The sequence below is a fragment of the Martes martes genome, assembly GCF_963455335.1.
Source record: "Martes martes genome assembly, chromosome: 9".
NCBI lineage: Eukaryota > Metazoa > Chordata > Mammalia > Carnivora > Mustelidae > Martes > Martes martes.
In genome coordinates, this window is record NC_137896.1 from 118,975,810 (window position 1) to 119,003,643 (window position 27,834).

The window sequence follows — 27,834 nt, forward strand, 5'->3', positions numbered from 1 at the left end:
CTGGAAAAGTCCCTTAGCGGGCTTTTCATCCTGGCCAGGCCTTTGCCAGAGATTTCCACCTCTCCAGTCCTCTCCCTGGGGCACATGAGAGTTTCTGGGTCCCCTGCATGCCCGGGGGCGCCAGGAGTCTTGCCTTGGTCATGCCTCCCCAGCCACCTTTGTCCTGCCCTCTGCACGGGCTGAGCATCAGGCAGACTTCTAGATGTATCTGGTTCCCTCCCCCCAACCCGCCCCCACCCAGCCCCACTTGCCATGATCAATGAGCTCAGGGAAGCATGACTCAAGTGCCTGAGACTCTCAGCTCCCGGGGACATTTCTAAGCACCCCTGCACCCTCATTCTGGAGCAGTGAGCTCACGACGGTCTAACTTCCTCCCTTTCTTCTTCATCCTCTTTGTCCTCAAGACCGCAAGGGCAAACCCATCCTTTCCTCTGCCTGCTGAGGATGCCTCTACAGAGTGTAGGATCTACCCTCCCGGACCTGCCTCCTGCCACAACAAAGGAATTTAGAAAAATCTTTCCTCTAGACAAAGGGTGGCTTTCCAGTCTGCTTAGTTGCCGGGAACTCAAACAAAAATCTAGTTGATGTTCAAAGCTGGGCAGTGACTTGCTCCAGCAAGATCTCCCCTTGCCCCAGGGTGACCCCCTGGGGTAGAAGACTCATAGGCTGAGGAAATAGACCTGAAACTATTTCAAAATATAATCTCATTTACATGCGCCTCGAATAATATTTACGGTGGGCCTGCTACGCGCCGGTCACTAGGTTAGGACATAAACACTCCTTAGAAATTGCTTTTAATAACTGCTTTATTAAGATATCACTGACATGCCCTACAGTTCTGTCTTAAAAGGGAACAGCTCAATATTTCTAACTATAGTCACAGAGATGTACAAACATCACCACCCCCCAATTCTAGAATGTTTCTATCACCCCAAAAAGAAATGCCGAACTCATTAGCAGTAAACCGCCTCCTGCCCCCAGTCTCCCCTCCGCCGGCTCCTGGAAATCACTAATCTACTTTCTGTATCTATGGATTCATCTATTCTAGACATTTCATGTAAATGGAATCATACAATGTGTGCCTCTGGTGACTGGCTTCCCTCATTTAGGAGAATGTTGTTAAGCTTCCGTATTGTATCAATACTTCATTTATTTTTATTGTCGGTTAATGCTCTGCTGTAGGGATACGCCGCGTTTTATCTATACATTCATCAGCGGACGACCATTTGGGCTGTCTCCCCTTTTTGGCTGTTATGAAGAAAGCGAGTATGAACGTTCTTGTACAAGTCTTTAGGCGGAGAAATGTTTTTATTTCTCTTGGGTAGATAGCCCGGAGCTGGGTCACGTGGTAACTCGGCCTAACAGTTTGAGAGTGTGTCAGATTCTTTCCCACAGTGGCTGTGCCATCATCATTTACTGTTCCCACCAGCAGTGTGTGAGGGTTCCAGTTGCTCCACATCCTCCCCGACATTCATGGCTTCCGGTTTCGGCCATCTTAGTGTGCGGGCTGTGGTGTCTCACAGCGGTTCCGATTCCCATCTCCCTGATGGCTAACGACAGTGAGCATCTTTTCATGCATTCACTGGCCATTTGCATACCTTCTTTGGAGAAAGAGCTATTCGGATCCTTTGCCCGTTTTTTCAGTTGGGTATTTGTCTTTTTGTTGTTGTTGAGTTGTAAGAGTTCTTTATACATTCTGAATACAGGTTCATTTCCAGCCCCTTTTGGATTTTAAGAGAAATCTAAATCAAGGTTAGACCCGGAGTTGCCGTTTTAATAGATGAGTGCTGTGAAATGTGTAAGCCTGATGATTCACAGACCTGTACCCCTGGGGCAAATAATACATTATATGTTAATAAAAATAATTTAAAAGAAAAAGAAAAAAAATAGTCTGCCATGTTCACTGCCAGTGACAGAAATTTCGCAAAGAATGTGTTCCATTCCTCTGGGAGGGTTCCGAGGGTTTGTGCAGGGGTAGACCTCGGAGAGGAAGGGCACCGAACCACTTGGACGGGCCTGGGCCTGCCCTCTGTTCAATCACACCCCTTTCAAAACCCCTGTTGGAAAGGAGTCTGAGTTCCACAGGCTGGAGGTGGGTCTGGATGCTGGTTGGTTAGTGTCCTGAGGGCGGGATCGGTTTGGGGGAATTTTCTTCCTTATTTTTTTTTAATTTTTATTTTTTCAAGAGCAGAGGCTTTTATTTCTTGGGCAAATGAGATGTTACGTAGAGAAGAATTGGGGACTTACAGAGGGATATGCAAATGTAAGATGATGTTACTGTTTCTGTTGTTACTTGTAGGAACCAGTGAAAATCCTCTCTAGGAAGAAATGGCAGAGCCTGTGTGGGGGATGCGGGTGTGCAGTGTTTTAGGGAGGACCTGGGGGATGAAAAGTAAAGGAAATTGGAGGGTAGCAGTGTTTGCAAATGTTGGCTACGTGTGTGTGCGTGTGTGTGAGAGAGAGAGAGAGAGAGAGACAGAGAGAGAAACAGACAGAAACAGAGAGAAAGACTTTGTGATTCTGCCATGTTCTCTTACTACCTGTATAATTATTAATTTAATATTTTTCTTTAAACGGGCTCTCATTTCTTTGAATTAAATTTATTTATTTATTTATTGTTCTATGTAAATTATAGTTTATTTTAAAAAGTGGGAAAAACATAAAGTAGAGCCATAAAATGAAAAGCTTGATTCTTTTGATTTGTAGGCATACATTGTTAATGTTGAATTAAATACATTTATAAAGGAAACTTTATATCACAGTTATAAATAGCAAACCCGCATTATTTTCAAACTGGAAGGTACCATGTAAACAAATAGAACAAAAACCAAAGCCTCCTTTAATTCTAGCCAGAGGCCGGGCCCCCTTCGCCTGGAAAAGGGCTCTGGACTGGCCCTCGTCTCCCAGTCCCTCAGGCCTCTGCTCCAAGGGGGCTTCTCCAGGGGGCCTCTCCAACACCCTCCCTCAACCATCCTCACTTTATGTCTTCCCAGCGCTCATCGCCATATGGGGGTGGTGTTTTCCCCCTGCACGTCCGGTGCCACGCAGGCAGGGCATAAGTAGCTAAAAGCTCTGAGCTGCAGGGCTGTGCTCTAGTTTGTTTTTCTCCTTTTAGCGAGTGTTAACCAGGTGTTAAAGGATACACCAGCCCGTGCCACGCTTGACACTTGCACCTTGCTCTACGGAGGTGGGGGAGGGGGAGGGAGGTGGGACTGAGCCAGGCTTGGGAAGGAAGCGGCCTTTCAGGGTGTGATCCTATGGCTCCCCGGCCTCCCGCCCCACGCTGCGGATCCCCGCTTGCCCGCTGGCTGAGTGACCCCACAGCCATCGCTGGACTGCCCCTGTGTCTGCCTTCTCCAGGGTAAGGGAGCCATCCCCTGCCCACCTCACATACGCACCCGACAGAGAGAACCTGCTCGATTCAATGAGAGTAGGAGCTCAGAGGGCTTACCAGAGGGTGGGATTTAATTACTGACATGGCCTGCGAAAAAACCCTACTCTTTTTCAGGCCCAGCTTTTTAAAAAGTCATTATATTGTTTACCCTTTACTGAGCACTCATTATGTGATATGTGTCTTGCTAAGTAAGAGTTTTCTATATCTATCAATTAATTGTGTCCTTGTAATAATTCTATAAAGTGGGGGTTCATTGTTCCCATTTTACAGATGAGGGAACTGAGGCTTAGAACAGTTTCATGACTTGCCCAAGTTGATGCGGCCTGCCTGTTCTTGACCATGACATTGCAACAACCACGTAAATGCTACCACCTCCATGAAGGCTTCCGGCCCAGCAGTGTTTCCACTGATAAATACCCATAATTCTGTCCTATTACCTCTCTGCTCACATCTGCTCGATCTCCCTTGGGGTGAGAGTGTATGTGTGTGTGTGTGTGTGGTGAGTGTCCATTTCTTGAGGTCTGAAACCATTCATTCATCTCCCCCAGGGTCAGGCCAAGTGCTTGGCACACTGTAGTTACCCCACCTGTATCCCCAAGTAAACCAAGGACCGAGGGCTCCTTGCTTTCTTCCGGCAGGCTCTGTGTCCGCGGAGGACAGATGAAGAAAAATGAGCAGTTGCACTTCCAGAGACATAAACTCACTCTATCAGAAAGCCCCTGGGATGTTTACCGAGGAGAGCGTGAGGGCGGATGTGCAGACCATCCCGGAGGCAGGGACAGGGCACATGGCTTGGCGAGGACCCTCTTGGCCTGTAGCTTTGAGAGCTCGTGCTGGTCTTCTCCGTCTTTCCAGATTCCTCTCTGCCCTGCTCCTCGTCCTCCCAGGAGCACAGAGGAAGAAGAGAGAGTGATGCTGGTGGATTCAGTCCGTGTGCGTTGGGCGGGGACTGGTAGCAGCTCCATGGTTACTGGCCCAGATTCTGCTCTCCTGGCTGGTTTCCCCACACCTTGACCTTGCCATTGTGGGTTAGTAGACCTTCTTGAAGTTATCCTGATTTGAGTTTCCCTCTGTTCCTGCAGGGACCCTGGCCAGTGGGGTGGAATACCCTTTCTGTGCTCTTTCGGTCACCTCTTGAGGTTGGAGTCTAGGCTTATTTATCACTGTGTCCCCACACCTGGCCCAGTATCTGGGATGTGGTTCTAGGAGCTAACATTACCGAGCACCTATAATGTGCCAACACTGCTGCTTGTATTACTCAAATAATCCTCACGGCAATCTCACGATTCTCACCTTCATTTCAAGATGAGGAAATGAAGATGCAGGGAGGTTGAGTAACTTGCCCAATGTCACATGTCAGCATGCGACCGATCTAGGATTTGAACCCAGCCAGTGTGACTCTTCAGCCGATATTATGACTCGCAATCCCACTATTGGGATGTCTTTCTGGTTGTCCTTTTTGTGTAGAGGGGTGGCGTCTGTTAGCCTTGGGAACCCAGAGAATCTGTCCCTTTGCCCACTCAGAGGCTCAAGTAGATGGGCAGAAGGTGGAATGTGGGCTACCATGGCAACTGGGTCACTGGTCACCTCCCCTGCTGAGCCCTTGGGCAGAGAGAAGCGTGGGGTTGGCATGGGGCAATGTTTGAGGCATCAGATGCACTGGGAGGACTTGGAAGAATACCAGGTGGGTAGATGAGGCGGAACGTTCTGGGCAGAGGTGAGGGGAGCCCCTGGAGACAGGTGGGATGAATGGGAAATGCTTGCCTGCGGCTGGAGAGTTTCCCAGGGCGCTGTCGCCTTTGCTAAACCCGCATCCATGTGAGGCTGACCCGTCCTCCGAGACCTCCTCCTGCGTTTGTCTCCCGCTGCTCCAGAGCCCAGGGTTGTGGTCTCGACTCCACCCCTCTCCCCAGGTCTGTGCCGGCATGCTCCTTCCCAAGGCGGTCGGTCAGAGCCTGGGGTTTGCTGCTCTGCCACCGCTGGAGGCCTGAGGGTTGGGGTACTTCCGTTTTGCCGGGTCTAGGATCAGAGCAGGGGCTTCTCCTCCCCAGGTCCCTGAAATTACCCCCTCCCCAGGGGGCCAGGGCCAGAACGGAGGGAGGAGGCAGGTCACCTCTCTCTGTGGTTTGTTGTAGGCCCTGACCTTCCTGACCAGAAATGAGATCCTGTGGTGAGTCGAGGGGCCCCCTTCCCCCCACCTTGAGCTGAGCGCTCGTCCTGGTAGGGTCTCATGCTGGTCCCTGAGTGTGGCCCCCGCCAGGCACTGTGGGGCCCTGGAGACGAGACCGGCAGGCAGAGAGACCCCAGCCCGGAGAGCCCAACGCCAGGATGCCAGGGCCCCAGTGGGGCTGAGGGAAGCCCCAGGCGTTAAGCCACTAGGCGCTCCAAGGCAGGATTTCTTCACAGAATCGCAGAAGAGGATGAGGCCTCTTGGGGTCATGGCGGGGAGGGAGAAAGGACTTAGGAAACAGGTCTGAAGCCTGGCCGGGTAAACTGGGATGGGCTCTAAGCCCTGGCTCCCGCTCCAAGCCTCTCTTTAGAGCCTTCCATGTGTCAGACATGGTGAGGGCCCTGGGAGCGTAACAGGGAGCAGCCTGCGGTGCCCGTCGTCATGCAGGTGACCGTCCAGCTCTGAAGGCTCCGGACAGAAGATAAGCGTCAGGCAGTGTGAGGGTGGCCGATGCCCTCCTCAGTGGGGCCACAAAAGTGTGAACGGCGCAGTGTGTGAGTGCTCCGTCCAGGTCCAGGACGGGGGACGGAAAAAGTCTTATGGGATTTTTTCTCTGGCCCTGCCAGCCGCTCGGCACCCCTTCCCTGGCCCAGCACAAGACAGGCGCTCCGCTGGGTGGAGCTGAGCAGACAGGCTCTCTCCTCAGGACCTCTAGGCCCCATGACAGGCAGGGATGAGCCCCCGGCCGGCTTCGGCGAGCCTCACTTGTCGGGAATGAACTGGAAGCTGAGGCACGCTGGCTGTTTGAAGAGAGCATTCAAAACTCTGCATTAGATCATGTCATCATAACGCTTCAGAACACCCGAGATCCTGAGGAGAGGCGAAGAGCTTCCGTAGAGAAAACAAAAACCAAACAACAGACACACACGGGGGGAAAAACTCCGATCCAGAATGAAGTCCTCGTTAAACGAGTAATCAAGAGCGAATGCGAAGTAACGATTTTTTTGACATGCAAATTATTTTTAAAAATGACCTCTTAGGTGCTCGCTTCGGCAGCACATATACTAAAAATGACCTCTTAGGCATCTTGTCTGAGGAAACTTCTGGAGGGCGTGCTCCATGAGCACGAGTAAGTAAACGGTGTTATTTTGGTAAGAGATACTGGTGTATCTAGGACGCTTCTGTTTTTGTAAAACAAGAGGTTCTACATGTATGCGCACACACACACACGCACACACACACGCGCGCACTACACAAAGAAGAGTATGTGTGGAAGGACACACTCGCACGCCGATCCCTGGCTAGCTTCCTGCAGGGGCCTGGGGTTCTGCCTGCCTCGGCTTTAGCGTGGCTGCGTTGTTGGCAAGGTGAAGGGCGGCGCTGACGCACACCCGGGGACACCCTCAGGGGCTGAGGGAGCCGATGGCACGTGGTACTCGAGGGAGACAGTGGCCCAGGGGGGCGAGACTAAACCCCAGTCACTTTTGGACAGTTGTCCTATGTGGCCTCCAAAGACACGTGGGGATTTTCCTATTAATGTGACAAAGACATACAGCCTGGATGACGGTGCCATTGGAGAGGTCGGTCCAGCTGAAAAAAGCATCCAAGAGACTGACAGACACGAGTAGCCTCTGGACAAGGGTGCCTCTGCCCTCTTCCAATACTTTCCCACATTTTTTTTTTTTTTTTTTTTTTTTTACTTTCCCACCTTCTTTCTGTGCCGTGCAGAGGACACAAAGGCCTGAAGGCCTAGTCACCAGATCTGCCGATGACGCACAGCGGGAGGTCAGACCACATGTGACACTCTGGTCTCGGGGCCAGCCCCTTCACAGTCCGGGGCTGCCTTGGCCGGGTTTTCCAAGAAGGGGTCTGTCTACCCTCAATGTGTAGCTGGTGGGGATTTTCTGTCACAGCTTCTCCCTGTCACAGCAGTTCCAAGTCAGCCCTCCTTGACTTGTGATCGAATTGCTCCCCGAGAAGGCTCTGACTTCCAGATGTCTCTTTGGGCTCAGCGCACAGGCCATTCAGGTCCTTATCTTCAGCTGTGGCCACAGACTCCACATCTGAGGCCTGACCCCAGGAGGGCACTTGTGGCTTCCTTTAGACCTCCGGGGTTGGAGCCCAGGTTGGCCCAACTCAGCCTGAGCCATTTGGACTTCTCGGTGTCGCTCAGGGACTGCTCCTGTCACGATTGTGGACTGTGTGTGGGTCTGCTTGGGGAGCCTGAAGCTTTGTCCCTAGCCCCCGCATAGGCTGAAGTGGCCATAAGGACCGCTCTTTCCTCTTGGCATCCCAGAGTTCCCAACATGTCCCAGCCTCTAGGCCTTGTCCTGGCCATTAGCGTCTGGCCCTCCGGGAGCACCCATCACTGGGTCAAGGTCAGCAGGCAGCGTGGTTACGAGCTGGCTTCCCGGAAGCCGAAGGGCTGGGTTGGAGGCTCCGCTCTGCCCCTTCTAGCTGTGTGACTGTGGGTGCATTTCTTTGCTGAGCCTGTTCCCACACTTATAAAAAGCGTGACATGAAAGTACTGGAAGCTAAGCTCCCATGGTTGTTATTAGGACGATTAAACGATCAAATGCATGTCAAAGGTCAGAGCAGCCCCGGGCGCAGGGGTCCGTGCTTACTAGGGGCTGGCTGTTATTTTCATGCTTTTATTATCTCTCTTTTTCTGCAAATGAGGAAATTGGCTCAGAGAAATGAAGCGGTTTGTTCAAGCCACACAGCTTGAAAGGAGCAGATCATAAAAGCCACCTTTTCAGGCTAAAGATAGGGCTATTTATGAAATGCCTGCAGTCTGTCCTGTAGGGCAAAGGACCACTGACCCCATGGCCCCCCGGAGCGGAGCCCAGAAGAAAGGAGGAGACATGGAGCCTGGCACTGGAGCTGTGTTCTCAGTCCTACCTGCAAGAGAGGAACGGGGAAGCTCATAGAACGTAGAGGTCCTGCCCCCATCCTGGCCTTGAATGAAAGTCTCTTGGGGTGGGTACAGGTGTTTCTAACATGGGACCCAGTTGAATATCACTAAGTAAAGCCTCAGAAGCAAGGGGGCAGAGAAGGGTATAGAAATAGCCATGGGAGGCCTGAACCGGAGGGAGCAGTGGGAGTCACCAAGTCTCTCATTTTACAGAAGGGAAACTGAGGCACAAGAGGGAATGTGGCAGAGTGTGAACTATGGGGCCGGTCTCCCCTGTCTCAGACCTCGGAGTCTGCAGACAGCCCCTCCTTGTGTCTGGGAGAGAGCCACAGCCCGGGCTCCTTGATTTCTGGCAGGCTGAATGTGTGAGTTTTTCAAATGGCTTTGACTCTTGAGTCCATTAGTGATTAATTCAGAGTTCCATTTAGAGCCTGCTGATCCATATTTGGAGGAGGAGAACATTTTGTGGCAGCCGAGATGCAGCCACGATTCATCTGCGGGCAGCCCACCCACTCGGCGGCCTGGGAAGGCATGAAATCCAGGCCAGGCCCTCCCCACAACACCCCTCCCCAGAAAGCTTTGGGGGGGGCGGGGCCGGGAGACTCACACCTGGCTGCAGGCAGATCCTTTAGGGGTGGGGCAGCACAGGCTGCAGAACCCGGCGTGGGGTTTGGCCCCACGCTCTCTCAAGCTGTATGACCTTGGGCACACCTCTTATGCCCCCTGAGCCTCAGTTTACCCTTCTTTAGAAATGATCACCCCTGCACCTGTCCCTCAGGAATGTTGGAAAAATCGAGAAAATGTGTGTGAGTGCACCCAGCACAGAGACCTAGTAAATGAGAGGAGGGGGTGGCCGTGGCCGTCACCCTTTCCCCCGGCAGAGCCTCCGATACCCCCCCTTCTCTGGGCCCCGAGGAACGGAGCTTCGGTCTGCAGCTCCGGATTTAACATGTGCCACAGTGTGACCGAAGCAAGTTATTTCTCCTCCTTGAGCCTCCCTTTCATCAGTGAAGGAGAGATAGTGGCTCCTTCCTTGCAAGACTCATGCAAGTTCCATGAAAAATGCCCACGAATGCTGACGGCTCATGGCAGGCCACTCCCGGTGGGGAACCCCCGGCGGGGTCAAGGGAGCCGTCTGTTCTGGACGCTGGCCACAACGGTGCAGGGGCTCAGAGAAGTCTTAAAAATTAGTACAGCTTACTGAAAGTCAGTCTGCTTTTTCTCTCCTCGGGCCAGCAATTCTAACGATGACAGTGATGAAACACTCTTTTTGGCTAGGGCTGGCTGCTTCTTACTGCCCTCTCCCCTCTTGGGCCACTGGACCCTCCAGGGTTGCTGGCCTGCCTTTCCTGCTCTGTGCTCTGCAGGGCCCCCACACTTGCCTGGAGAACATTTCCCCTCACCTATTCCATACCCCGCTTTTCAGCTGCCTCCCGAACTCGCCAGAGCCGTCCCTGGTGATGAAGGTCCAGGGCCCCTGACAAGGCTGACAGAGCCTGTCCTTCATGAAGAGCCATGTGCCTTTCTGGCTCCTGTTTTCAGCCCTTCTCATGGGTCAGCACAGAGTCAGTGATGGGGATTAGCTCCCTGTTGGGCAGAGTTAGGATTGGAGTCAAGGTCTCTCTGCTCAGAGAGGTCAAGCAACTTGCTTCAGGTCACACAGCTAGTGGGACAAGGATCATGGTCCAAACGGGTGCCCCTGACTGATCTGGCAGCATTCCAACAGGAATTGGGGGACAGGCAGCATACTCAACTGGGGGTCTTGAGCTCACAGAGGTTAAGCGACCGGCCATTGCTGCCTGGAAGCAATGAGGAGCCCAGTGGGAGCCGGAGCTGTGGAAGGTGGAGGGCTCGTGCAGACACGGCCAACACCTGCCACAGCTGGAAGGGGGTGGGAGGGACAAATCCCCACCTGGCTCTGTCACCACCTCCAGTCTCCGGCAGGTGCTCCCTTGGACCAAAGCCTACTGGAAGCGTCTGATGCCACAGGGCAAGAGAGGTGGGATGCACCACAGAGATGGGAGTGGGGCCTGGCCAGGAGGTGGGAAAACAGAACAGGAGCACGGACACAGCTGAAGCGCTTCCTACTCTCCCATGGCCGGGATCTAAAGGACATTTTCCCAGTCAGTGAGCTGTGAAAGCATGAGAGGCTAGAGTGGGAACAGATCATGGCTCTGAGCTCTCCTGGCATTGGGCCCCCATGTACCATGATCAGGGCCCTGGCCGGGGGGGGGCTCCCTCTCTATCTCCAAATCTCCACTTGTAAAATCACCCTCTGATTTCTTCTCTGAGTCGCCTGTCCCTAACTTCCACCAATCAGAGATTTGTCTGGGTTCAGACACCAAACACCATGCCAGCGACAGTGAGGCGCTGTTAGTCACTCAACCCCGAGTATGAATTAGCTTGGCCGGGGCCTTGCCTCCTGGCACTGAGCTGAGGTGAGAGGTTGGATGGTGGGGAGAAGAGCAGGAAAGGAGGCGAGGGGAGAAGGTGAACTTGGAGTGTGAAGGACGCGAGGGGAAGAAGAGAGGGCGGGCCCAGGGACCCAGGTCCGGTTAGAGGGCACCCCCCCACCCCCATCAAGGTCTAGGTCTGAGCTCTGAGAGTCAGGGCACTGGGTCCTGAGTAGCAGGACAGGAACACAGACAGGGACATAGAGAGGCTCAGGGATCGGGAGAGGCAGGCACCGAGCTGATGTTTCTATGCCTCGTCTCCTGTTTGTGAAGGGAGATTAGAGGCCTGGGGTGGCCGGGGTGATCAGAACCCTGCTCAAGGTCTCAGAGCTACCAGGTGGCAGACTCAGGACTTGAACTAGGTCTGTCTGGCCCTAGAGACTGTTTTTCACCAGCTTGTGGTTACCACCCCCACATGCACACTCACACACATGCACAGTCACACACTCACATGCACACTCGCTCACACGCAGTCACACACACACACTCAATCACACACACGCACACTCACATGCACAGTCACATACACACACACACACACACACACACACACACACACAGTCACAGGAAGGCCCTGCAGCCCCGTCACGTCAAACCCCCACCACAGCCCTCGTTATTGCCCATTTTCCTGATGATGAAACTCAGGCTCAGGAACGAAGGTCGCACAGCTCTGCTGCGGCACCACAGGGTCTGGGGTTCGGGCCACCATGTCTCCTCTCCAACTGTCTTGGTCGTCAGTCCTAAATGACCCAGGAGCCACGACAGGATGGGGCAGGAGGGCGGGAGGATGCAGCTCGTGCTCTCTTGGCCTCTCCTCCCATCGGGCCACGTAGCCACCTCGCCCTCTGCCTGTCCCTCACAAGCAAAGCCTCCAGGCCAGTGTGGGCCTACAGCAGGGACATTGATCGAGGGGAGATGAGGCGGGAGGCTTAGTCCTGAGGTCTCTGTAGACCACCTGTGGGCTAGGGTGGCTGCGTGGTCCCTGCCGGCTGGGCTCTAATCTGGGCTCAGCCACACCCACCGTGTGATCTCTTTTCTCCCGGACAAGGGCGGGGCTGGGCAACTGGCCTGGGTGGCACGCTGGCTTCCCGAAGGCCCTGCTGGCTTCTCCATCTGTAAGTGAGGGACTGGACTGCGTGACCAGAGATGTCCCTTCCAGCTCTGACATTCTAGAACTAACACTTGCGTATTCTGTGCTACAGAGCACACTCACGTACCTTTCCTCACGCTCAGCTCATCTTTGCACACCTCTCCCCCTCCCCCTTGCCACCCCAACGTGGGCCGGGCACACTGGATCCTCAAGGATGTTTCTAGAAACATGGACTGATGTCCAACTGCCTTTACTATGTCACTCAATCGTAAGTCCCCTTCCTCCAGATAGGCCTGCAGGAGAGGGGCACGTGGTCCTCTGTCCCCAGCTCACTCTGCCTCTCTTTTTAGCATCCATGACACCTTCCTGAAGCTCTGTCCCCCTGGGAAGTACTACAAGGAGGCAACACTGACCACAGACCAGGTCAGCTCCCTGCCAGCCCTGAGGGTGAGTGCAGCATAGGGGAGGGGCTGGGCGTGCCCCTGGGGTCCACGGAGGGGTGGAGGGCCCTGGGGGAGGGGTGGGCATTGTGGCCCTGGGGGTGTCTGGTGGCAGGCTCTCCAGAGGGGCTGGTGGACCACCACGCAGGGCATGGTTTCTCAGCACTTCTCACGTGTGTCTGGCCTCACTCTATCCTTGCGTCGGTCCCGGAGGCAGGACAGGTGTGACAACTGTCACCATTTCTCAGGTGAGGGGCCGAAGAAGAGCATGAAGACAATGCCAATTGCTCCAGGTCTCATTGGGGAAGGGGGTGGGTCTTGCTGAGGCTCCAGGGCCTGCTGTGATTCCCTCTTGAGCCTCATCTTAGGGCCCCCCTCCGTCAGCTTCCTGCTGACCCTTTACTCGACCCCTCCCACCCAGAGGACCCTGCACCGGCCAGCTCTCTCTGCTGTCCTTTATGCCGCAAGCTGGATAAGTGGGAAGGTCGGGATCCCCTGCAGAACAATTTGGACCTTGGGGAAGCCAGGGTGTCACGTCAGTCCATCCGCCCAGCCCCCTCTTCAGCCCTTTTCTGCTCAGGCTGCTTCAGTGAACTAGGGTTTTTCTAGAAGGGCTGAGAACCTTCTCAGTTTCTTCCCTGAGAAGCCAGGAGCAGGACTTGGAGCCCAGTGACTGTTGTCCCAAGCTGCCTCCTTCCATCTCCAGGTGTGACTACAGGAAAGAAGGCCACGTGCATTTCTGTCCTTGTCCCCCTCTTCCTCTCCCCCTCAGTTGAGCGAATCCTCCCTGACCTGAGAGAGGTGGGCCAAATGTTCCTATCTTCTCCTGGATGTCCCCACTTTCCTGTGCCATATCTCATAACCCTTATACCCAGTTTACATACACCCGCCCTGCCCTTGCCAGAGCAGAGTCCTTGTCCCAGCCCGAATCTCAGTCTCCTCACCTGTGAAATGGGTGGAATGGTGGGGGTGGCTGGGAGTCATTTCCCTCTGCTCTCCAAGTCTCCCCAAGGTCCCCAAACTCTACAGGCTGTGCTGACACAAGCTGTTAACGCCCCCCACTCCCAACTTTAAGGACCATCTTAAATTTTTGGTTCCTGATGTGAAAAGGCCCTGCCCTTCTCCCGAAGCACCTAGAAGAGCCCAAAGGTGCACCATAAAAGGGCTCCTTAATCACGTCTAAGATTCGTAATTAGAATGTGTCCAGCACTCAGAAGGACGATGTCAGGTTAACGAATCATGGTGGTGTCAGCCTTCCTGATGTTTCATTCTGATCTCAGAGGAATAATGGTTTGAATTTGTCATTGTGCAATGAGAGGCCATCCTCCCTTCTGTCTGGAACAAGATGGGCCTGAGAGCTGTGGGCACCTCTTGGAAGAGGCCTAGGGGCTCAGGTGGGGCGGGTGGTGGGAGAGATCGCACCGGTGGAAGGAGCACGCATTCAACGCGGGCTCTGCGGCCTCTCCGAAGTGACGGACCTTGTTCTGGGCAGAGACAGAGAAAGAGCACAGAGCTAGGTACTTGAGATGGAGGCAGGAACAGAGAAGACAAAGGAATAGGAAAGGGTGTTGAGGGGAAGGGGGACGGGGCAGCTGAGAGCTGGGGTCTCCATGAGGAAAGGAGCCCAATACTCAAAAAGGTGAGATAATTGGAGAATCTGCCTGTGCCAGACGCAAGATGGGGAGCTTGTCCTCCTGGTACCCCCTATTCTCACATACACCCTCACCCACATAGGCACACCTCCACCTCCCCACCCCCCACACACATGCTGCCTCGGCCGGGGGCGGGTGGGTCACTCAGAACTAGACTGTCCACGCAGGGGCCGGGCTGAGGGGCAGCCTGAAAGGGAAGCTTCTGGCCTCTGTTCTCCAGGTCGGGGACAGGATCACTGGGCAGTCCCAGAATATCCGAATGTGAAGCCTGGAAAGAGACCCAGAGGCCACCCAGCCTAATCACTGCCAAATGCTCTCTGCCCTGGTTTTACCCATCAGAGAACTGAAACCCGGAGAGGGAAGCACCTTGCTCAGGCCCGGTGACTGCATAGCCCGGACCGGCTCTGACCCACTTCTAACCAGGGCCTCCACCTCTGATCAGGGCTCGGCTAGGTGCTGACGGTGTGCCTGGGTTGGCAAGGTGCCCTGGGGGCTCAAGGGGAGCGCCTGGCAAAGACCCGCCCTGGAGGGCCGACGTGGAGAGTGCTGGGGGACGCGTGGGCCAGCACCCTGCACAGCCCCAGAACACCCTGGTCGGGCCTAGGGTCTCTGTTCTGAGCTCCCAAGGAGCAAGGCCTGGACCCAGAGGGCTGGGTCAGGGCCCAGCTCCATCACTCCACCTGGGACCTCTCCCTCTAAGCCTGAATCCCTGTCAGTAAGACAGCATGTTCGTCCCGTGCCGTGTATCAGCATGTGCAGGGCTAAACCGTACTCCTCTGCACCCGGGGTGGCGGGAGGGCGGTGGGCGAGGGTGCGGGCAGGGAGCACCAGCCCAGGCTACCTCCGCAGCCCTGGACCCCCAAGCTGGACAGCGGCTGGGAATGGAATCAGGGTCTTGGGACAAGCCTACCTATAATATTACTGATTTCACCCTTCTAAGTGGCCTTTATTTTATTCTGTTGCGCGACTAGAAACCAGATCGTTGTAGGAAAACACAGAAAAGCAAAAATACAATTAAAAACTGTCAGGAAGCCCACCTCAGGGGACGAGCATCACGATCAATTTGCCTTATTTCCCTCCTTAATTTTCTCTAAGCAGATACATAAGTGTTTATGAAGGGTTTATTGGGATCACGTTGACTTTTTTGTATGTTGCTTCCCCCCTGCCCCACCACCGTTCCTATTTTGGTTTCTTTGTTACTTTTCTAACTGGTTCTAACAGCCAGAACCATCTCATGAATTTAGGACACTAAGCCACTGCCACATCTAGAGAACAAGGGGACAGGACCTGGGGCCAGGAGCAGAAGGGCTGGGTTCGAACTCCCCTTGCTAGCCATACGATCTTGGGCAAGCCACATCACAGGAGTAATGAATCATGAATCAGAGTAGAAGGAAGCAAATAGACACCAGGCAGAGAAGACGGGGTGGGAGGGGAGTGTCGCGGGGCCTGTTTCCCTGCAGGTGTGAGGCCTGGTTCTAGGTGCTCCCAGGTGTGGCCCTGGGTCCAAGGATGCAAGTTTCTCAACACTACGAGGAAGAGTGCAGTGAGCACAAGCTCCCTATCATGGCCAGGCGTAAAACGGGCCGACAGGCATTTAGCTGGGATGTTCTAGTGCACGCCTAGGTATGAACAAGAAACTGACCCCGTGCTTGGTGCCCTCTCCACTGCCCGAGCCGCTGGTTCTGGCCCTGCGACACATTCTTACTCTCTTTTGTGTTGGCGACCACGGTATGTCTCAGACTTCGGACTTTTCATAGTCCCATAAAATTTCCAAAATAAATTTTTTTTTCTTTTTTTGAGGAAGAACTAGCTAGAGATGCCAACTTTCCTAATTTTGCCAAGTAAGGACATTTAAAAACGATGTGATCCACAATCACCACCATTTCATTTTTTAGAAATGTTCATTTCAGAGCAAAAATATAAGAAGGAGCTAATCCCAGGCACAAGAATGGCTCTTTCCATATACATCTCTTCTTGTCATTTTTCTACTTTCGCTACCAGTCTATCAAGCACGTTGTCACGGGTTGTCCCTGGTCCTGAGACCAGCTTTGGGGGATTTAGATCTAGGACTAAATTTCCCTCCATGTCTTTCCAATCTTGGTCAAAGGGGGAAGATTGCTTCCCGAAATGAGCGAGGAGAGGCTTGCTGGGGGATGGGGGCCTGAGCGTCCCTGTTGTGTCCTTTACCGGCCCAGTGATGGGAGCTGCATGACTCACACTGCCCAGAACACGTCTCTGGAAAAGGCTGTGAGAATTGGGCCCCAGGGAGCTCCCGGTACGGCTATAAGTTGGCTCAGGGGTTTGAGTGGTCTGGGAAGAGAGTCCTGTTTTCTTAACTTGGATTCACTGGTGGAAAAATGGGTTGGTTAATATTGGGAAGGGTCTGTTGGTCAGCAGAGAGCAAGGAAAGAGAATGGCCTGGGCAGCAGAGGACAGTGGGAAAAACCAGATGATGGGGACACAGTGGTCCCTTCTCACTCAGAAATTTCTGTTTTCTCTTTGCGGCTTTCTTTGGTGTATTTAAAAACAATGTTTCTGTTCTTGTAAATAATGATCTTGCTTTCTGTAAACTTGGATGAGAAGTGGCGCAGTGTGACCTGGGTTTCTGGTTTCCGGGCCCAGGATGGCGGGTGGTGGGATCTGGGCAGATCCCAAGGTCTCAGCCTTTGGGATGGAGGCTCCAACAGTGCTGCTCTGGCCCCTCCCCAGTTCCCACTCTGGGGTTCCTGAGGGCAGGTGGTCTGTGCACAGTCTGGCCTCCACTACCTTTCCCCCCAGCATCAACTCCACAAGCACAGAGAGGTTTAGAAACCTGCCTGAGGTGTCAGGAGTCTCTGTGGGTGTGGTTCCAAGGTTTCAGTTCCACATCCTTGGTTTCTAGCTGTCCCCAGGTTTTCTGAAACTTTCTGATGCCTGCTGATAGGCTGGGCCTGGCTCTTTAGACTAGCTGGCAAAGAAGCCCTTCCCAAGGCTTTCGGCAAATCAGGAGTCCTCATGCTTATTCAGGCTTTCGAGAAATGACCAGCGTAGCAGAGGCAGGGAGGGGAACGTGTTTTTTTTAAATTTAAGATTTTTTTCTTTCTTTTCTTTTTTTTTTTTTAGTTTTTAAATCAAAATTATTTATGCATGCCAAGAGTCAAGTTGCCCTCTGGGGGTCACCCTCAATTCCCTTCTCTGGAAAGAAACCATTTGAGGCTCTTAGCTGGTTCTTGGTTCTTGCCTTCATATCTCTGGAGAGTACTCTTTATGGCCCCTTCTTAATATCTCAGCCTTTGACCTCCCCCTAGAGAAGAGGTTTAGCTCTTCCCTCCCCTACATGACTCTCCACATGACTCCCATCCCACAAGTCACTTCCATCCCCCACATGACTCCCATCCCCCACATCACCCCCAATGTAGCTATATAAGTATTTCGATTAGATCGGTATTCGATGTTTACGTGATAATAATTACATATGCTACTCGGAGCTGAGCCAGGAAATAGACTACGGTTACTTTTCTCTGTCTGCACGTTTTCTGTTGTCGTCTTTCCTAGATGTAATCATTGATTTTGCTTAATTTTCTGTGTACTTACCATTAAGCTGACACCAAACCTCTGCCGATCACCTAAAAATCTCCTCTAATTAAAGGCTTTCAGAACAGAGACGCTTTCTGTACCTTCCACTTTCTCGAAGAAATTTCTCTTGGAGCCTTCGGAGCTGCTCTAGACAGGGCCAGGTGGCCCCCTAAGCCTGGTCCTTGTTGTTCTAGACTCTGGTCACTTCTCCCTTGGATCTTCCTTCCCTGTCTTCCTCTCTCTGCGTAACCCCTTGTTTTGGTGGTGCATCCTTTAGTAGCCTCCTGATAAAGGGCTCGCAGAGGTAAATGTCTTGCCACCTTCCATACGCCTTACGTGGCTGATAATGTCTTTACTCTCCCCTCGCACTTGATGGAGAGTTTATGTGGCACTGACCTCCCAGTTGGTTGTCATTTTCCCTGGCGTTGGGAAAGCAGCACTCAGGTGCATTTTAGCTTTCGCTGTTGTTACTGAGAAGTCCAAAGCCTTTCTGTTTCCTGACCTTGTTTTGTAACTCGATTTTTTTTTCTTTCTGGGAACTTGCAGGTTCTTCTCTTTGGCCTTGGGATTCTGAAATTCCCACCGATGCGAGGTGGTGTGGGTCCTTCTCCCCATGTACCGGGCACACAGAGGACCCGCTTGGTCTGGAAACTGTCATTCAGGACTAGGATGTTTCCATGGATTGTTTTCTTTGATAACTCTCCCCCTTGTGTCTTCTTTGTTCTCTCCTTCTGAAACTCTAATATCCTGCTGTTGTACATCAGGGATCGCCCTTTACTTTTTATCTCCTCTCTCATTTTTCATCTTCATTTCTTTGCTCCTCTTTCTGGGAGATTTTCTGAACTTTATCTACAACCTTAATTTAGTTTTTCACTTCTGCCCTTATGCTTTTAATTTCCAAAGGCTCTTTCCCCCCTCCCCACCCCATTTTAAAATAGTATTTCCTTTTTCCTGGATGCAATGTCTTATCCGGTCTTTTCTCCCCGGTGCCTCACCACCCCTCCGCACCCCCAGCTTGCTTGGGTCTCCATCTTCTGTGTCAGAGGTCTTCCCTGGCTATCTGCTAACCGTGGGCTTGTAGTGGAGAGTAGGGGTTGGTTGCTAGCGGGCTGTGTCAAAGCTGGAGTCCCTGGGTAAGCTTTTGACTGGGAGTGCCCCCGGAGACAGAGCCGTGCGGGGGGACCATTTCTTGAGGTCTCCCGAGAGAGGAGAGCAGGAAAGTTCTGAAAGGAGGGCTGCTGGGGTCTCAGACTTCTGCTTATCTATTTATCTAATCCTCAGTTTTCAACATGACTGATCCCCGCCCCCCCCCCCCCCCCCCCCGCCGCCACACAGAAAGTCCCTCTTAGACTCTCCAGTGTACAACCTTCCAGTCTGGTACAGGAGCTGGAGAGGATCCCCGCGTCCAGCGGAGGGGACTAGAACTCCAAAGCTTTCAACACACTTTCAATGAGTCCTTTGCCGACCTCTGTGTATTTCCAGTGCTTCCAGGTGCTTCCAGTTCCAGAGCCTTTCAAGGACCCTGGGATGTAGGAAAGGCTGCTAACCAGCTTCTCTCACTGTGCGCTCAGGGTGGGGCTCTCTCCTGCCTGCCCGGTCAGTTACGGCTTCCTGTGTGTGTCAGAGCACTGCTGTTCTCTAAGTTCTCTGTTTTCCTGTGGGTGATGCCTCTAAAAACTCCCTTTCACTGGAGTTGTAGTGGGTGTCAGAGAGAGTGAAAATAGACGCAAGTGTTCAACCCGTCATCTTTACCCAGGAATAACACCTGCATTCCTGACGATCAGTAAAGCATTACGAAAACAGCCTCCCCTCCCGGTAGCTGTCTCAGAACACGCCATGCGCCGCAGCAGCTGCCCCCAGAACCGTCCCGCTCCCCGCCTCGTGAATGCTCCCCTGGGCTGGTGTCCTCAGAGCTCCGGGGTGGCTGATTCTCCTTCCTGTCCCCACCTCACCCTCCAGCTGAGCCAGGTGACTCTGGGAGCCCCACCCTCCCCAGGACCCCTAGCAAACGATGCTGCTTGTCCAGTTGATTTCATTACCAAGGCGACATTCCCACAGCTGAGACATGTTTGTAGACTCAGCCTGATGAGCAGGGTTCTCACATCCGGTTCTCAGCTGTTTACCCTAGAAGTAGTTATTATTTCCCGTGCGTTGTGCACTGAGTGAGGTCTTGGGGGCTTCCTTGCTGATGGAATTCTGTATTAAGAACAAACAGGAGAATCACAAACCATGGGGGCTTGGCGGAGCTCAGATCCTTGACCCCCATGCCAAGTGCTGAGTCCCAGATGGGTACATCCAGGCTACTGGGGTGGGGGGAGGTGTGTAGTGCTACCTGGAGAGACCCAGCCCAAGACACTCGGCCATCTCTGTTAGGGTCTCCTCCCCTCTTCTCAGGCTGTTGAATGGCCGCTGGGGTAGCCAGACACGTCCAGGCACCCCTCCCTGGAAGGACCTCCCTAGAGCTGTCCTGCGGCTGGTCCAGGGCAGGGGATCGGCCCAGAAATGCCTGCAGGTCCACTCTCCCAGCGGCCTTGGCCAGCTGAGTTTTTATCTGAATTGACAGCCGGGAGAGCAGAGGGTCAAGGAGAGGGAGGCAATTCGTCCAGTGAAATCTCTCCTGCTATAAATGACCCTCTTGCTTGGTCTTTCAGAAGGCTGGAAGGGGGCCCAGAGGCCTGGGGGGTTCCCAAGCCCCTTTTCCATGGCAGATGGCATGCCTGGAGAGACTCGGCCTCTGCCCGTCCAGCCAGGAAGAGATCGGGTGGGTGGGAAGGCAGTGCCTGGACGCTGGGAGTCTTCCTGGTTCATTTTTTGGATCGACTTTGTCAGCCCTTTGCATGGCTACCAGCTCAGGACCCCTCCCAAGGATGGACAGGCCTTACAGCTGAAGAAACCGAGGCCCACAGACAGCACATGCAAGGTCGCAGGGGAGGCGGAGCCAAGGCTGGAACCCAGGTCTCCTGCTTCAGGCTAGACCATTTCTGTGCCATGCCTCTCGGTCTGAGCTCCTCCCAAGGAAGCTCCTGCTGAGGTTGGCTCCCTGGTGAGAAGGTCATCTGCCTGCTCCTAACCTTGACCTCAGGGCAGTCCTCTGAGCACAGGTACTCAGCCAGAGGGCAGAGCCGGGAGCACAGAGGGAAGGCTGCATGCCAGAGGGGGTGTCTGATCACCCACCACCCGGGCCAGGACAGCTGGACCCAGGGGTAATCCCCAGGCTGTATTTAGGCCACTGCCCTGGGCCCTCCCTCCTGCTCAGCTGTTCTCCCTGGCTTGCTAACAAAGGAAGCGGATTGGAAGGTTACAGCAATTCTGCTTTCTAGCCCCAAACGTCTACTGCCCAGAGTCATGTGCTTCATGGTCATGAGCCCCTTTGCGTGTTCTCCTGCATGTGATTCTCACAGTGGGTCAGTAAAACACAGAGGTACAGTCCCATTCTACAGATGAGGGAACTGAGTCTGTGGGAAGTTCAAAGCTCCACCCAAGACCACACAATCGCAAAAATACTTCTGTTCTTTCTTCTCCATCTTCTGGGGGCAGATGAAGTCAGAGTCCCCAAGCAGATCATCATGCATGTGTCTGGGTGCGTGCATGGCCGGAGGAGGAAGAAGCATGGGAAGGAGCTGGTGGCCTGGACCGTGGGCGACCGAGGGAGGAATGGCTTTTCCCATCACTAGCTACGATGCCCTCCCCAGCCCTGCTTGGCGACAGATCACACTGTGTGTTTCGTATACTGGGGAGGCCCGTGTTGAGTCCCAGCTCATTTTTTCAGGGCCCCTCCCAGAACCCAGCATCTCAGGCTCCCGTGGCAGGCCTGGGAATTGCCCGAATCCCAAGTCCTCAAGCCCTGCCCCACCCCCATTGCCAGACTCCCTAGCGGGACAAATACTCTACTGAGCAAGAAGAAAGAACAAAGGGGCAGCCCTGGCCTGCGAGCACCCAGCCCAGCCTCCCAGGCTCCCACCCAGAGGCCTCACTGTCCGGACCATGAGGTCACTCTGAGCCTTTCATCTCATAGGAGAGAAGGAAGCTGGATCCCAAGCACCCCCTCCCAAAATAAATACTGGGTGCTGATCAGAGACCCAGCACCCCCCCAGAGGAGACCCAGGGCTGCAGGCTCAGCCACCGTGGTCCGCTCCTGTGGTCCTCTAGGGAGAGTTCAGGCCAGCTGGGCCCCCTGCCCCGCCCTCCCCACCTGCCCTGTACTCTGTGCTGTCCCAGGCACTGTGCCGGGAAGCCGTGCACACATCCTCTCATGGAATCCTCAGGGTAACTGGTGAGGAGGGAGTTTTACCCTCACTCAGAGCTGGGAGGCAGAGGAGCAAAGGGTTTAAGCAACCCCAGTCACACAGCTGATGAAGGGCCGCAGTACCCCCCCCCCATCGCCGACTCCCCCCTCCTCGCCAGGGGAGGGTCCCGACTCCCGGAGGCAGAGTCAGAGCTGGGAGGGCAATTTGGCAGCTGGCTCTCTCCCTGCATTTTCAAGCACCATTAGATCTTTTTCTGACAACTTCATCAGTTAGCAGGGCTCAGAATTGGCAAAAATCCGTATTTAGACATTCAGCCAAAGAATTAAGAAGTGGCTGGTTTCAGAAAAAGCTCCATGATGTGGGAAGCCAGCTCTGCGGCGGGTGAGCAGTCGGCAAGAGAAAGACTGCTCTGGCCCCCAGCGCGGGTCGCGGGGCTGACACCGGTGGCCTTGAGCACATGTCCTTGCTCACCTTGGGGCCTCAGTGTCCTTTATCTTCCAGATGGGTGTGATCAGGCCTCGCACACAAGTGGTTAGGAGAGCCTGGAAGGTGGGGAAGGGTGCTGGGCTCCACTTGGGGCTTTTCCCTCTGCTGACTGACTGGCCTTGGGTCAGCTTTGGCCTCAACTTTCTATGTGGACCCCAGGGCAAGGCGTCGATGATGGGGCGTTAAACTGGGGCCTGGTCTGGGGGACCTGCCGGGGTGTGGCCACGGGGAGCCCCGCCCCCAGCATGTCCTGATGGGAGGTGCTGCAGAGAGGCCTTCCATTCGCTGCCCCTGGAAGGGGGTCAGGGCTAGCACTCCCCACCGCTCATCTGGATGAGTTTTGTTCAACCACTCATCCCCGGGGGGCAGCCGGGGGGAGGTGTTCTGTTTCCTACGCAGATCGCAAGCGGGCCCCAGCCCCATCATGTGTCACATCTCACTGACCCTGGGAAGAAGCTCCTGCTTGGTCCTCAGGTCAGACACATATCCAACCAGGACTATTGTCCCCAAGTCCTGCTCCCCTTGCCTCTTGCCACGCTTTTCACTTCTCCAAGGTATTTCTCATGCAGCCAAAGCCACTTGGGCCTTTAATTGGCTCTGGCCATGATTCATGATTTCTCCCTGACCTCCCAAGAACAGATGTGTAACCCTTGAGAGAATTGAGAGGCTTGGCATCGCAGAGCAGGCAGGCCTGGGTCTGAAGGCTTCAGCAAGTCGCCCAAACCCTCAGAGCCTTGGCTTCCTAACCTTTCAGATGGGAACGACAAGTCCCCCTCTCAGGGCCATCTCGGGATCCAGTGAGATGCGCGCTCCAGCCCTCCCTAGGCGACAGACACATTATCTCACTGCCTGTCCCTGTGACCGGCACCTGGGAGTCAAGGCAGGAGTGGCCAGCCCCGCTGCTGGTGAGGGACAAACTCGGGGAGGTGGTGGGGCCGTCTGGCAGCAGGCCCAGCCGGTGGCAGGGCCAGGGCTGGGACTGGGTGCCATGCGGGCGCTCGCCCCACTGGGCTCTCTGCCCCTGGGAACACTGTTCACCACACCGAGGTGAGAAGCGAATCCAGATTTCCTTCCAGAGGTGGACCATCCTTCCACCCTGCCGCAGAGGACACTGATGGGCCCATTTTCAAAGTGTGGCTTGTGCCCGAGTTCCCTGGCGGCACCCAAGGGAACAGGCTGTGGCGGGCTTGGGGACATGTTTGTCCGGCACCCGGGTCCCAGGCCTGTGTCATAGAGTCTAAGATAAACAAACCCCATCTCAGCTTTTCAAGAGTCCTGCTCCCAAGGGCCCTTCTCAGCCCGCTGGCTGGAGGCTTTATTTCACTCATGTCTTTTCTGATAACTCCATTTGTGCCCCCAGAGACCTCCAGCTTGTTTAAAAATAGAAAAATAAACAACATTGTTCCTGAAATGCCCCCCCAACTTTGGGCCTCCTAACGAGGTGCTGGCTAGGCTGGCCGGGGCTCTGTTCCCAGGATTTTCCACCCTCCGCAGGCCTTGGGTCTGCTGCCGCCTCCACAGGGACAAGACGCCCCTCGGCTCGGGAGGGCTTCCCAGCGCCATACACCGCAGCGTGGCAGCCGGTGTCGAGCAGCCGGCCCGGACCTGGAGGCCACCACGACTCCACACAGCTGGGGTCCGGGTGTACTCACCCAGGCACAGAGGGCCAGGCCAGGCCCAGCTCGGGCCCAGCCACAGCCCCTAAGGAAGCCGTAGGCCCCTTTGACTGCCAGGATCTGGACCGGACCCCCCGGACTCCGCCTGCAAATCTCCAGGCAAACAAGCTTGTTGTTCAAAGTCTTGAACCGGGGTTTGCTGTTTGTGGAAGACTTTGGTTTTCCCCACCTGATCAGTGGACCTAATGGGAGCAGCCATGGCTACCTTGGAGGGTTTTTATGACGACTGGGTGAGAGGAGGGGACGTGAAGATGTTAGAATGGTCCGAAGAGGATCTCAGGCAGCCTTCATCAAGGAAGAGCTTCTGGAGAGCGGCTGTGGCTTTGCCCCTCTGCTCTCACAGTGGGGGCTCGGGGATGGGGCAGCGTCCCTGGATAGCCTCCAGGCTGCTGGAGGGACCCCAAACCCTACCTTCAGGAAGTCAGCTAAGAAGTGGGTGTGTTCCCCCGAAGAAGGACTCAAGAGAGCACAGCCCTTTGTATGTATTTGCTGGCAGGAGGAGGAGGAATTGGAGCAATGGGGACAGGTTAAAATCCCTAAACAGACACCACTTTGGGAAGCCAGAGCACACTCATTCAGAGTGTTCCTTGGCCCCTGTAGACTCAGAGCCCCTCCTTTGTCCAGCACCCTAGAAGGGCCCCCAGGATTCAAGTGCCCCCGTTTTCAGGAGGGCAGTCGAGGAGAAAAGCTAGTGGGCAATTCTGGATCCGGGACCCGTCGGTCCCTTGTCTGCATGAACAGAGCCCTGCCTGGCCGGCTGCTGCTCTCCATTCTGGACGGAAGGCCTCCAGGAATAGGGAGAATCCCCAAGGGGCGGGCAGGCTGCCCAACAGGGCCAGGCCGTTGAGGTGGCCCCACCTCTGTCTGCATGAGCCCCCCTCCTCCGAGAGGCCCCTGAGCCAGCAGGAACCCTAAGGGGCAAGGGAGGTCAGGACCACTGTGGTTCTCTGCCCGTCATACCCGCCAAGACGGTGGGGCAGTAGCTCAAGGAAGCCGACAACACCGTTACAATCCGGTCCAGTTACCAGGAGACGTGCTCACTACCTGCTGGTTTTCAGCCTGCGGCTTTATACTTTGGAACACATCTGGAGAGATGGAGACAGATGCCATGAGATGACCTGCAACCTTCTTCCCCTGAACCCCATTCCCATCGGTGCCTGCTTGCTGGCTGGGCCGGAGAACATTCACAGGGTCTGAGAGCTGAGTCTGGCTCCGACCGGGGCCCAGCCCTCCCCCTGCAGAGAAGGAGCCCGAAGAGAGAAGCACAAGTCCCCACTTTCCAATCCTCTGGGAAGGAGAGTTTGTGTGCACTCTTAGTAATATGTCTCGATAGCGCACTTTTGTTTTTTAACTCGCCTTTTATTTATTGTTAAGATGGTATGTCAGCATTCAAATACATTTTCTAAAAACGAATCCCTAGGTATCCAACCACCCTGATAGAAGTTGTCTTGTCCGTTGTAACCTTCTCCCCTCCGGGCACACTTGGTCTTACATCATTGTAAACACGCACGGATACAATTTTATTGTGCTTTGTCACCCATTAGGCGCAAATGTGCTTTTTCGGTGTTGTGACATAGTCCGTGTAATTATCATTTTAATGGTTGCATAATTGCATTGAGTTCTGATGTATTAAACCACCCTCTCATGGCAGGACATTACCATTGTTCCCAGTTTGAGATTTTTTTTTTTTTTTGCTACTATAAATAATTTTGCAATAAACATCCTCATGTATTATTTTATTCATTTTAGGAAATTATTTTCTTAGTTTAGATTTCCAGGTTCCCCTTGGAGGCATGAGAGAGATAGGGCCGTCCACTTTGGGAATTTGAACTATGCAGCCACTAAGATGATAATTATACTGAGTATGAAGCAACTCGGAAAAACATTTATGCCTCAAGGCGATAAAAAGCAAAAAATAAATGTAAAACCTGAGCTCTTAAATATCCCTAAGCCAACCCAATGATAAAAGATAGAGCCCTCGAGACCTCTTTCCAGGTTGACATAAAGGTCACTTTGCATGAGGTTTCTCCATAGGCGCGTGTTGGGGTCCTATCTATTTTCTCCACCCTGGAGGAGGGTATTGCACTTGTGAGCCCTCCCTTGGCATTTCCTGCTGAGGCACAGCAGCCCCACCTCCGGGGTCTCCTCCTGCTGTCCAGCTGCCGCCATCCTGAGGTCATGAACTGCCAAGGACCCAGATGCAGAGCTCCACACGCCTGCCATTGCCACTGCCCTCCAGCCCCGGCCCCCCGTGCCAGGATCCCTAGGACATTTTCCACTCCTCCCCTTGCTCCTTCCTGAGCCGCCATCGGCACTAATCATAGCACGTTGCTCGGAGCTCAGCCTGGTCCCACCTGCTGACCCAGGAGCCCGACACGTCCATGCACGTTTTTTCCCACGTGGAAGAATCATCTTCCTGGGCCATGCTCCGCGGCGAGAGCTCAGGTTTGAGGATCAGACAGACCTGGGATCAAGCTGGCACTCTTCCTCTTTATTTGGTTAAGTTCTTTAACCTCTTAGTGCCTGGGTTCTGTTTGTCTGTACGATGAACTGACCGATACCTGCGGTGTGGGTTTTTGTAAGGAATAGAGGGGGTCACACGCGTCAAGAATGGTACAGCATGTGACACGCTGTAAATATTTAACGAGCACAGTTTCCCCCCTTGGGTCCAAGGGAACGTGGAGATGAGCCCATGTACCTAGAGGTCTGGGTCCCTTGTAGGTGTTTAATGAATGTGTAAGTCATGATGAGCGGCTGCGGCCTGGGCCCTAGGCGGTGACAACATTCCCCTGATGAAGGGGAAAGTGCTGGAAAGGAAGCTGGGGACTTCGAGAGGCCAATAATCCAAAATGTCAGTAACTGAAAGAACACAGGACCTTCTAGAGGCTTCGGTTTGGACTCTGTGATGTTTAAAGACTCACTGAGCATCGCAGAGGGAGCATCACCGCTCCTGGGCTGGGGGGCGAGCCCCTTTCAGTTTCCATCGGTGGATGCAGAGGGAGGGACAGAATACAGCAACTGCTGTAGCTCAGATGTGTTGATAAAAGAGAAACTGTTGTCTTGAGGCAAAGATACACATCCTACCGAGTTCACAGGGGAACACGTTCCCAGGGTGCCCTGGGGTGACCCCAAACAGCTGCACAGCACCCCCAACACTCGGGGAGCCCCTCCGGCTCACAGGCAGGAAGGCTGCACGTGAACAGCTGCCGGAGCCAGGGGGGCTGCGGGGCCGTGACAAACGGGGGGCTTAGCTCTGGACAGCTCCCGAAGCTGTCCCGTGCCTGGTCTGCCCGGGGGGACCTCATCGCGTCAGTCAGGCTTCCCTGCTTCGCACCTTCGGCCCTTCAAGGGCAGGTACAGACCAGGTTTTAAGAGATTTTTGTATTGGCTCTTTAGAACTTTGTTTGCATTTTCTTCAGAAAAACATATAAACTGTTGTTAGGTCCCTAGCCTGAGCCACAAGCTGACGCCATTCCTGGTGCAATGGCGTCAAAGTAGAGAAGGAACGTGGGGAGCCCTAAGGACCTGGGGGGGCCTTCCTGCCCCGGGGAAAACCCTTGGCTGCCGGCCACCTTTCCTCCAGTTTGTTGCTCCCTGAGAGAACACGGCCCCTCTCCCCCATTCTTCTGTTCTTTTTCTGGCGGGGGGGAAGGCTTATAAAGGACAAGGCAGAAGGGCTCTGATGTCTCCCTCTGTGCCTTCTGCCCCCATCTCCTGCACATTTGCTTTACTTCCTATTTACCCAACAAAAGCCTTG

General features: G+C 54.0%; 1 protein-coding gene across 1 annotated transcript in view; it reads left to right on the plus strand.

Moving 5' to 3' along the window:
* Positions 1 to 5,024: 5,024 nt before the first annotated feature.
* The window catches only part of CIB4 (calcium and integrin binding family member 4), a gene marked incomplete at both ends in the record, with an annotated part of 48,142 nt that continues 25,332 nt past the window's right edge, over positions 5,025 to 27,834 (plus strand). Inside the window, 3 exon segments of the mRNA XM_080814392.1 lie at positions 5,025 to 5,078; positions 5,530 to 5,564; positions 12,372 to 12,468. Of these exon segments, the coding sequence (XP_080670518.1) occupies positions 5,025 to 5,078; positions 5,530 to 5,564; positions 12,372 to 12,468 (186 nt within the window).